The following is a 12,084-nucleotide window of genomic DNA, read 5'->3' as shown; positions in this document are numbered from 1 at the left end:
ACTTCATCTCCTTTCAAACCCAGTAATTGTTCTGGCAAAGTGCTTTGAAGAAATACTTGCCTATTTGTACTAGAAGGCTTGTACCAGACGATTCCAGACCTCCTAATGATCGAAGTTAACTGAGTCTGGGCTGGGGGGAATGATAACAATCAGAAAAGAAAAAAAACAACTTGTCATTATTCAATTAAAGACATAAGAATGTAAATAAGTACTGAAAAGAAACAGATTGAACAAAATAATGTAGTAAAACCACTAGGTTCAAACTCAATGTGTAAAAACTGTGGGGTTTTCTGATTGTGTCTTTTATTTACTTTTTGAAGATTTAGTTTACTTTTTTTAAGTTTTGGGTTTTTTGTTTGTTTTTGTTTTGGTTTTTTGTTTTTGTTTGTTTTTGTTTTTGAGGCAAGGTTTCTCTGTGTAGCTTTTGGAGCCTGCCCTGGATCTTGATCTGTAGACCACTTAGCTGGCCTTGAACTCACAGGGATCCACCTGCCTCTGCCTCCCAAGTGCTGGGATTAAAGGCGTGCACCACCACTGCCTGGTTTATTTTACTTTTAATTATATGTATATGCACATGAGTGTGAGCACCCATGGAGGCCTGATCTGCTGTAGCTGGAGTCCAGAGGTGTGGGTTCCCCTTGTTGCTGGAGTTACAGGTGATTGTAAGGCATCTAACATGGGTGCAGAAACTGAACTCTCCTCCCCTGGAAAAGCGGAGCTCGTAACCACTTGCTCTTAACTGCCGAGTCATCTCTCCAGCCCTATCTGCTTGTTTTTTTGAGACAAGGTCTCTAGCCTAGGCTGGCCTCCAGTTCGATATGTAGCTGAAACTTTGAATTCCTAAACCAGCTGCCGCCACCTCACAAATGCTGAGATTACAGGCATGCACTTTCACACCAGGCTCTGGTTTTTTGTTTTGTTTTCTTTTCAGATCCTAGCCACACATATAAAATGAAATTAAAATTTTATCTCTAGCGGCACTATCTGTAAGAATTGAAACTGGGTGCTACAGTCATCAGGGTGAGAGATGAAGTGTTCTCTGATCACACAATATGGAACACTACGCTGAGAACTGGTGGACAACCAGACACCTCTGCTTAGGTGAATCGCACCAGATTAACTCTGAGTGAAAGAAGCTAGGCTTTTCGTAGTAGGATTTCATCTCTACAGAGTTCAGAAAGGAGCAGACTTTAGAGTCTGTTAGAAGTCCAGGTAGGGGCCACCTATATGGGAGATGCTCAGCAGGGGTTCAGCCTCCTAATGTGGGGGCTGGCTCTGCCGGAGTCTTCTCAGTAATAACTAATTATGCTATGCTTGTAGGATTGTTGTACAGCTACGATATTTTAATTCAAAGTTCTCTCTCTCTCTCTCTCTCTCTCTCTCTCTCTCTCTCTCTCTCTCTCTCTCTCGTTTTGAGACAGGATTTTTCTGTGTAACAACAGTTCTGGCTGTCCTGGACCTGGCTCTGTAGACCAGGCTGGCCTCAAAATTACAGAGATCCACCAGCCTCTACCTCCGGAGTGCTGGGATTGAAGACATGCGCCACCACTGCCTAGCTTATTCGAAGTTCTTAAAGTGTTATTTAAAATGATCGCATTTTTCCTAGGCAGAAGTCGCTTCGAGGGCGAGAAACTCTGTGAGGGTCAGAGTTGTGCCTCACCCAGGCCTCACGCAGCTGGGACACTGGTTGGTGTGTATGCTGGGATGATGAGGACAGGGGGTCTATAGACTCAGTCACAGAAAGGACAGCGCCCCTGGCTTGGCAAGGACCTCTGCTTTATCAACCTAGACTCCTTAGAAAGAAGTGAGAATTTCCGAAAGAAAATTGTGTTAAGGTCGCACACATATGCACACCGACTTTTTTCCTGAGAAGCACTTTTTTTTTTCACCCAGGGACGGAGGCTAGGCTAGCGATCCCCAGCAGCCTGGGTTTCTGTTGGCCAGATAAGGAAGGGATGGAGGGTGTGGCGGTGGCGATCAGCCCGAACTGGGGCTGAAGAACCTTTCCCAGCAGGCAGATGCGTCAGTCAACCTTCTGCCTGCTGGGCAAAGTGCACCTAGGCTCGGGGGAGTGCTGCCAAGACACAGCTGAGGATGAGGCTGGTTGTCTGTGCCCTGCTATGCGCGGGGACCCTAGGTGAGTGTGCTGAGAGCCAGGCAGGGGGCTGGCCCTCCTGGGTTCTCTGGGGGAGGGGACCAGGTGGCACTAGCTGGCCAGCCAACTTCGGGACCCTGTGCCGTAGCTGGACAGACTATGGGCCCAGGGCAGAGCAATCACTTTGGATTGAAACCCACTTGCGGCGCACTGTGCGGCCCCGGGGCTATCCTTTGCCCTCTCTAAGCTGGTTTTGTTGTGTAAAGTTTGTGTTTACTGGTTCATCAGGGAAGGGCACCAATATCATGACAGACAACTACTTAAGATGCCCAGGACCCACACGGTAGGAGGGAATCAACTCCTGAAAACTGTCCTCTGACCTCCACACGTGGCATCCACACAATATTAATTTTTTTTTAAAGTTATGTTTCTCCAACAAGCACACAGTTGCTGGAAAAATGAGATAATGTGGCTAGAAGCAGGCAGCGTTCCAAACACATAAATGCAGAAGCCCCTTCTTAGGTTGGGAAAGTGGGCTCCTTTCTCTAGGGAAGGAAGGTGAAGAGCTCTTCCTGGCTGAACTATGATTGGATCTTCCTCCTCGTAGCTTTGCCTAGTCTGAGGCTGGTGAATCATATCTAGAGTAGGTATCTTACTTGGGGGAGGGGAGGGGATATCCAGAGCCAGGAGAGAGAAAGAGAGGGCAGCAATGGTAGGGGGCCTGTACCTGCCTCCAACTGCCTCCAAGCATTGACACCTGCAGCCGCCCAGGGCCGTCAGTCTTTCTCAGAATGCAGCTCTGGTCTCTTTCCAAATTCTCCTAAACAGGACTGGTGTCTGTTATTCTTTCTGCCTTATCTCCTTTGGCGATGTCTGGCACTGACCAAAAGTTCATTTTCCTAACAGGCTGTGTGTTTACACATCAGAGGCCAGTGATGTCCCTCTAGATCCCATTTCCTCCTGACCTCTCTCCAGGTTACCAGGCCAGCCTGGAGTCTGGGGCCTGTGTTCCTCAAAACTCTGTGTTCCAGCCCAACAAGAACACTTGTGGTGGCAAGTGACAAAAAAAGCAGCCACAGAACAGAAGGGACACATATCCTAAACCCCGCAAGAGCCAAGAGCCAACGTCTCTTCTGGGGCCCAAGAGATTCCTCTGTCAGTGAGTGAGCTTGGCCACCAGCAGCCCTTCCCTTCAGGCTGAAGCAGTCAGAGTGCTCACTGCCTCTTCCTGCCCTTGTCCGTCCGTGGTGGAACGCTATTAACCACACACCTTGTCTGTGTTAGCAGACTGCCACTCACCCTTAACTTGTTTGTACACGGTCTCTCTTTTAAAAATATTTCTAATTGTCAAGCCAGCATAGTGGTGATGGGCCAGTGATGCACAGGCCGTGAATTTACCAAAGACAGAAGAAAGGAGAAGGAGAGTTTCTTAGCTATACTGGAATAGCCATGGTGGGCAAGACCATAGAAACTGTCTGCACAGAGGCATTCTAAGAAGCGTTCTCTCTCTCTCTCTCTCTCTCTCTCTCTCTCTCTCTCTCTCTCTCTCTGTGTGTGTGTGTGTGTGTGTGTGTGTGTGTGTGTGTGTTCCTATGTAGGCAGTCAGGCAATGTTTCATGTCACAGTGTCCTGGAACAGTGGCAGCTGAGGCCCTGAGAAGGGCTAGAAAGCGGGGTTTATAAGGGCAAAAAATCACAAACATTTGTTGCCAAGTTACAGTTACAATTTTTACCAGTCAGGATTTAGATATTAGGGGCTGTCTTGTGTGTTCCATTATTGTCAACTGACATACAATACATGCCTTTCAGTCCGACCAATCAGATTCCTTTGTTCCTTCTGTTGTTAGGAACAGCCATGATGTTTCAGAGGACTAAGGGGCATACAGACTATTTCTAATGTTTAAGGGGGAGGTGGGTCAGCCATAGGAAAGTTCTCCTCAGGCTTGGGAACCTGAATTTTATTTCACCCTAGAGGTAAAATGGAGTGTGAAGTCAAAATGGCAGAACTCAGGCCAAGGTGCTTTTGCCTGCTCCTTCAGTGACAGCTATCATTTTTAGTGACATATTGTTGGTTATGATGAAGTCTTTGGCATGTGACAATAGTCCTGTTCAAAGGTAGTAGTGACCTTGCTCTGAGCCCAACCTGCTTTGAGGCCAAGGCAGCCTTGTTCTGAGGTCTGAAATGGCTCAGCAGTGTTCCTCCACACTCTTGGCATGTCGTTTACGTCAGATGAAATACATCCATTTGAGGATACATAACGTTTAGTTAATGTAACTGCCACCATAAACAAAACAAAGAACATTTCTAACTTTTTCAAATTGCCCCTTATTCCTCCTCAGTCTTCCCCTGGTTGTATATGATATTGTGTCTATTCTAGGCTCACAATATGGAATCATAAGTACACATTCCTGTGGGATTGGCTTCTTTTAGTGTATGTGTGTGTGTGTGTGTGTGTGTGTGTGTGTGTGTGTATGTATTCTATAGGGGATGACTTTTGATTTTATCTTTACACTCTATGGGTTCTGGGGATCAAACAAGTCATAAGGTTTGGCAGCAAGCACCCTTACCCACTGCTGTCTCAATAGCCTGGCCTGACTTTCTTCTTCCTTCTCTGCCCATTCCTGTCCCACCCCCCCCCCCCCCCCCCCCCCCACCCACCCCGGGGTTGACTAGGGTTCACTAAGTAAGGAGTGGAAGGAAAGTAGTTTGTATTCAAGTGCACAATACCCAAAACAAAGTGAACCTGCAGTTTCTGGGGGAAAAAATTCTGCCAGTAACACAACTGGCCACTCCTCTCCCACCCCACCCCCACCATGGAGGACAGAAAAGAACTGGTATTTTGGCAGGGTTGTTGGTTACTCTTGGGATTTAGAATGATTTCTGCGGAACTCAGAGTCAAGACTCCATAGTGGGTGCAGTAAGGGCTGCAACTGTGAGGCCCTGGGCAGTGATCTCAGGAGGTCTAGGTGTGCATCATCACTCGAGAGTACGGGCTCTCACCCCAGTGGAGGCAGAGGAAGTTTCTGTACATAGACAGTAAATGGGTGCCAATGGGTTCTCGCAGGTACTCAAAGATCCATTCCTTGAAACTCCCTCAACTATTGCAGACAGTGGGCATAGAACCCCCAATGACTGAGGGGCTGTAATGCTTCCAAGAGGACCAGTTTCACAGCACTGGGAATTCTCTCCCTTTCTGTCTTTTTCTCCATCTCTTTCTCCCTCCCTCCCTCGTCCTCTCCCTTTCTCCCCCTCCCTCCCTCTGTGTATGCTGCATTCATACAAGCCTGTGTGTGCAGATGCACTTTACATGTGTATAGGTTTACATGAAGGCCAGTGGTTGACATCCGGTGGGTCCTCACTCCATTGCTCTCCATTTCATTTACTGAGACAGGGTCTCTCATTGAGCCAAGGGGCATCAGTTCTGCTTGTCAAGCTAAACAGCTTTCCCCCAGGGATCCCGGGTCTCTGCCTCCTGAGCACAGGTAGCTCTTTGTCCACTGAGCCACCTCCACAGTCCCAACAACTTCTGTCACTCACTGTTGTTTGGAGGTTTATCCAGTTTGCAGATATCACATTCATCTCTTCAATGGCCAAGGCCTGTCCCACTGTATTGCATTACCACACTTTGTTTCCCCAGGCATTTATTGAGCCATGCAGGTTGTCTCTAGCGAGAGGCTTCTATGGACAAGGCTGCTGTGCATGTTCGTGGGCCTGTCTTTTGTACAAATATCTAAGATTACCGGGTCCTATTGGTAATGATATGTTGTTTGGTGGCATGGTTTTTTGTTTTGTTTTGTTTTCTAGGCAGGGTTTCCCTGTGGCTGTCTTGGAACTTTTATAGACTTGGGTGGTCTTAAGATCTGCCTGCCTCTGCCTCCCAAGTGCTGGGATTAAAGAAAGCCACCTCTCTTGGCTCTTACTTTGTAGTTTTCACTGGCCTAGAACTCATTAAGTAGATTGGGATGACCTTGAACTTCAGCAATCCTCCTGCCTCTGCCTCTCTAGTGCAGGGATTAACAGTGTGCACCAACATACTCAGCTATATGTCCAACCTGTTAAGAAAATGTCATTCTTCAGGACTGGAGATGTAGTTTGTGGTAGAGAACTTGCCCAGCATGTGCAAGGTCCTGGGTTTGAGCCCCAGCACAGGAGAAAATGGGGGAGAATGACAAGATTTTTGAGTAGTTGTTACATTTTACAGACCCACCAGCACTGTAGGAGAAGTCGGGGTGCTCCCCCAGCCTGCCAACATGTCCGTTTTTACTCTTAGCAGTTTGTTGTTTTGGAGACAAGGTCTCCTTTTGTGGCCAGTGCAAGCTGACCACAAACCCACGTTCTTCCTACTTCAGTCTGTCAAGTGCTGGGATTACAACTGTGTATGAGTGTCCATCCGCTAGAGTTAGCCATTCTAATTCTAATAAAGGAATTATTCACTGTGGTTTCAGTGTGCATTTCTCTGGTGATAAATAACGTCAAACATCTTTTATTAGCCATTTTGTATATATTTTTTTCTTTTTTGACAGTCTCAATGAGTAGCCCAGGCTGGTCTTGAACTCCTGCCTTGGCCTCCTGAATGCCAGGATCACAGGTATGTGCCACAGTGGCTTGTGAGTCTTCTTTATGAATCATCAGTTTAAATCATTCCCCGGATTGTCTGCTTGCTTTTAAACTGGTCTTACTCTGTAGCTCTGGCTGGCCTCCCCTCCCCCCCCTTTTAAAATGTAGACTTTCAAAAAAGGCCCTGAGAGCCCACACGAAGGCCCAGGACCAGCACAGCCCCACCTCCTGGCTTGCTGTTACTTTGGGTTGCTGCAACTGAAGATGCTCATGGTGAGCTCAAGGAACTCCTTTTGACCTTATCTTTGGAAGAGGTTTCTGTCTCAGACCGCTCGGCACCTCCAGCTCATATTATTTGAGATTAGAGGCAGATTTTAAAGATCAGGGTTTGAGTTCAAACAAAACAGGGTGACTTGAATATTAGTTTCATTTTAAATTATTTAATATCCCTGATAGTTTTTTTTTTCTTTTCTCTAAAACAAGAACAATAATACTCAAATGTCAGGACATTGTAAAAATTAAAAGGTAGATGCTTGCACACTGCCTGTCATATAGGGGCTGATGTTTTTAAAAAAAGGTAGCTGTTTTTATGATAACTTCCACGTCTAGATTTCACTTAAAATAATGTTTGAATACCACAGGTTTGTAGACAATGTTTTGTCTGTATGTCTCCCTACATTATTACAGCTGGAAATGCCTATGAAGTAGAGAGGCTTTGACAATTATGATCCAGAAAAAAAAAAAAAAAAAAGAAAGCAATCTGAGCAAGCCAGGGGAAGCAAACCAGTAAGCAGCATCCCTCCATGGCCTCTGTATCAACTCCTGCCTCCAGGCTCCTGTCCTGCTTGAGTTCCTATGCTGACCTCCTTCAGTGATGAACCTCGATGTGGAAGTATAAGCCAAATAAACCCTTTCTTCCTCAACCTACTTTTTGGTCATGGTGTTTCACCTCAGCAATAGAAACCTTAACCAAGACACCAGGCCCCAAGCTCCCTCTTACCTTCATGTCTTTGTGTGTGTGTGTGTGTGTGTGTGTGTGTGTGTGTGTGTCCCACGCTGCATTTAATTAGGTTTACTTGCATGAGCATGGATGAGCAGAGGCAACTTACCAATGCCTATGCCACTGAGGACTATGACTGCCCCTCCCTTCTTTTCATTTCTAAGGTAAAATTCTCATAACCTGGCCATGTGATAGAGATCAATGCACTGGTATTTTGTAAACTCACCATTCTCTAAAACTACCATCTCGGTATGGTTTGGAAACACTTCTTTTCTAGTATGTTCTCTGTCACTGTGATAAAACACCCTGACAAAAAGCAACTTGGGAAGAAGGGGTTTATCTCAACTTTCAGGGGCCCATTAATGAGGGAAGCCAGGGCAGAACGTATAGCTTCAGAAACCATGAAGGAATGCTGTTTATTAGCTTGCTCATTGGCTTGTGCTTGTCTAGCTTTCTTTTCTTTCTTTTAAGCATTATTTATTTTCATTTATGTGTGTGTTGTGTGTGTGTGTGCGCACATACCAGTTGTGTGCAGTGCCCCTGGAGGCCAGAAGAGAGCATTATATCCCCCAGAACTGGAGACACAGTCAGCTGCCTGGTATGGATGCTAGGAACCCAACACTAGTTCTGAAAGAGCAACAAGTTCTTTTAACTGCTGAGCCATCTTTTCAGTCCCATCAGCTAGCTCTCTCTTTTACAACCCATATCTGTCTGCCTAGGGATGGTGCCACCCACTGTGGACTGAGCCCTCCCATAGCGATCATGAGTCCAGACAATCTCTCACGGACTGGCCCCGATCTGATCTGGGCAATTCTTCAACTTGAGATCTCTCTTCCTAAGTTGTATCAAGTTGACAATGGAAAACTAACTAGCACTATTTTCATCACTTCAGAAGAGAACTCTATCTATTGAGTAATCAGCACGTCTTTCTTTCCCACCTCAGCACATGGCAGCCAACAGGCTGCTTTCTTTAGAAAAGACTTTTCTTTTTGAGACAGGCTCTGATGTAGTCCAGGCTGCCTCAGTATATAGCTGAAAATGACTTTCAACTACTGATCTTTCTGCCTCTACCCTAAGAGCTTGTATTAAACACATGCACCGCTGCGTCCGGTTTATGAGGTTCTGGAGATCAAACCCAAGGTTTCTTGGATGCAGTGTAAGCGTTCTACGACTTAACTACATCTTGTCTTTGTTTCAGTTTACTTTTTTTTTTAAAGGTTTATTTACTTTTACTTTATATACATGGGTGTTTTGCATACATGTGCATCTGTGGACCATGTGTGTGTCTGGAGCCTTGGGGAAGTCAGAAGAGGGTGTCCGATCTCCTGGAACTAGAGTGTCTTAGGGTTTCTATTGCAATAAGAGACACCATGACCATGACAACTCTAACAAAGAAAAACATTTCATTGGGAAGGCTCACTTACAGTTCAGAGGTTTAGTCCATTATCCTCATGGCAGGAGGTAAGGCAGCATGCAGGCAGACATGATGCTGGAGAAGGAGCTAAGAGTGCTTACATCTTGACCAGCAGGCAACAGAAGTGGTCTGAGACACTGGACGTGGCTAGAACATATACGAGACCTCAAAGTCCACCTCCAGAGTGACACACTTCCTCCAACAAGGCCACACCTCCTCCAACAAAGACACATCTTTTTTTTATATGTATTTTTTTCCTTTTTAAAAAAAAATTATATTTGTGTTTTAAATTTACATATCAGCCATGGGTTCCCCTGTCCTTCTCCCCTCCTGTCCCTCCCTTCCCCCCCAGCCCCTCCCCTCCATTCCCATCTCCTCCAGGGCAAAGACTCCCCTGGGGATTCAGCTCAACCTGATTCAGTCCAGGCAGGTCCAGTCCCCTCCTTCCAGGCTGAGCATGTGTCCCTGTGTAAGCCCAAGGTTCCAAACAGCCAGCTCATGCACTAAGAACAGGTCTGGGTCCCACTGCCTGGGTGCCTCCCAAACAGATCAAGCTACTCCCTATGAGCTTATGAGGCCAATTACATTCAAACTACCACGTGGAGTTACAGATAGTTGTGAGCTGCCATGTGGGTGCTGGGAACCAAACCTGAGTCCTCCGCAAGAGCAGCCAGTGCTCTTAACCTTTGAGTCATCTCTCCAGCCCCTTTGTTTTTTGTTTGTTTTGCTTCATTTTTGAGACAGAGTGCTTCAGCCTCTAGGGCACTGGAATTACAGGCATGAATTACAGCTGTCACACCAATGTTTAGATATTTTACATAAATGTAGTCTTATTGCCAGTTGCCTTTTCTCTGGGACTCTTTTACTTTCTGTTTTTGAGACTCACTCAGGCTTTAAAACATAACAGTACCTATCCACTCTCCCTTTGATACATACTTGAATGTTTTTTTCCATTTCGTTATTGAAAATAATAGTGTTGCTGCGAACAGCTGCGTGCATATATTTGTTTGATTCCCTGTTGTCAACTTTTAAATATCTATTTAGGAGTGGAATATCTGTGTCATATTGCTAATTCTATGGTATCTTTTTGGAGATTTTTAACTTTTTTTTCTTTTTTAAACATAAAGGAAAGGAGTCAGAAGAATGGGCCCTGAGAATTCCCATGAAGAAAGCAGCCAATTTAGTTTGTGAATGACACTCAGTTGGTTCTATTATTTTTAGCATTAAAATATTTATTTTTAATTACACACACACACACACTTACACACACACACTTACACACACACACACACACACACACTTACACACACACACACACACACACACACACACACACACACACACGCTACCTTAGGGGAGTTGTGCATGTGAGTGCAGTTCCCACAACAGGCCAGAAGAGGGTGCCAGATCCACTAGGGCTAGAGTTCCAGGAGGTTGAAAGCTGTCTGACTCAGGTGCTGGGAACTGGACTCAGGTTCTCAGGAAGGGCTCGATGTAAACTTAAGCACTGCTCCATCTCTCTGAGCCACTGATAACAACCCTGTTAGTCAGCTACTCATCTTGGGTTTGATCCCTTCTGCCAACAGAGGAAGGTGAGTGCCATGGGTCCCTAACACCTCTAGTATCTCTCCTTCTCCCATAGGGCTGTGTCTGGCTGTTCCTGAGAGGACTATAAGATGGTGTGTTGTGTCAGATCACGAGGCCACTAAGTGTTCCAGCTTCAGTGACAATATGAAGAAAGTCCTTCCTGCAGATGGCCCATCTGTTAGCTGTGTGATGAGAACCTCATACCCTGAGTGCATCAAGGACATCTCGGTAAGTCGCTGCTGTCTGAGAAAGAGCTGAAGAAAGTTTGTGCTTTTTCTTTTTCGGTCTTTTCCATTGCAGGGGAGGCTACATTTAGCATTCACCGGCAGTAAAAGTCGGAATCTTAATTGAACAACTAGTATAGGGTTCCAGTTTAGCAATTTATCCATGACACAGCAAAACCCAATACATCAAGAGAGTCTATATAAACTCAAAAATAAATAAGAAAATTTCTCTATATAGAGCAGGTTGGCCCGGAACTCACAGAGTTCTTGTTCCTAACTCCTGAGTGCTGCAACTAAGGTGTGGCTCACCATAGCTGGTGGGTTTCTCATTTTTAAGTACAAAAGGCTGGTTTTTTTTTCCAAATAATGAAATTTCTCTCTCTCTCTCTCTCTCTCTCTCTCTCTCTCTCTCTCTCTCTGTGTGTGTGTGTGTGTGTGTGTGTGTGTGTGTGTGCACAAGTGTGTATGTGACAGAGATATAGACAAATAGAGACAGAGACACATAATGGGAAAATAGAGATGGATTATGTTTACAGCCATGTGTCCTTATGCCATTGCAGAGCAGGTTAAATTATCTAAGACTTGTCTTTTTGCATCTGATATTGGAACGTGAAGAAGAAGGACTCGGGAAGGAAAGATGTGTTGTGTGAAGTGAAGAAAAGCCATCATGAACTGGAGCCCTCGGGGAGGGTTGGAGCTCATGTCTGGTCCATTCATGTTGCTTTCCATCTGCTTCCTTCCTTTCTTTTCATATTTATTTATTTTTATCTTATGAGTGTTTTATCTGCATGCCTGCATACTATGTGTATGCCTGGTACCCACAAAGGTCAGAAAAGGGTGTTGGATCCTTTTGGACTGGAGTTACGGGTAGGCGTGACCCACCATTGGGTGCTGAGAAACCTGGGCCTCCACAGGAACAACAAGTAATCTTAACCACTGGGATATCCCTACAGCTTCTGACTCCAATCTTGATGTTGATAGTGTGACAGCCATTCACAGGCTTAGTGGCCTTTAATGTTAGATATGTCCTTTTTCAAGTTAATTTGAGTTGGCTTCTGATACATGCCTTCAGTAATGTTCTAAGTTATACATATACATACATATATATGAATATTAGAAAATAATTATAACATGGAATTTGTAAAGTCAAACATCTACAGATCAAAAACTATTTTTTTGAAATTATATCTGTATTTAACACATGTAT

The 12,084-nt window shown here is 45.2% G+C and overlaps 1 protein-coding gene across 1 annotated transcript in view; it reads left to right on the top strand.

The window, feature by feature from the left end:
* Positions 1–2,025: 2,025 nt before the first annotated feature.
* Positions 2,026–12,084, top strand: part of LOC118587769 (inhibitor of carbonic anhydrase) — a 45,179-nt gene continuing 35,120 nt past the window's right edge. Inside the window, exons 1-2 of the mRNA XM_036193834.1 lie at positions 2,026–2,137; positions 10,709–10,881. Of these exons, the coding sequence (XP_036049727.1) occupies positions 2,095–2,137; positions 10,709–10,881 (216 nt within the window). The 5' untranslated portion in view covers positions 2,026–2,094. The remainder of the gene's footprint in view (positions 2,138–10,708; positions 10,882–12,084) is intronic.

Source organism: Onychomys torridus, chromosome 7 (genome assembly GCF_903995425.1).
Source record: "Onychomys torridus chromosome 7, mOncTor1.1, whole genome shotgun sequence".
NCBI classification, from domain to species: Eukaryota; Metazoa; Chordata; class Mammalia; order Rodentia; family Cricetidae; genus Onychomys; species Onychomys torridus.
Note: the sequence above shows the minus strand (reverse complement) of the source record. Positions and strands in the feature narration are given on the sequence as shown.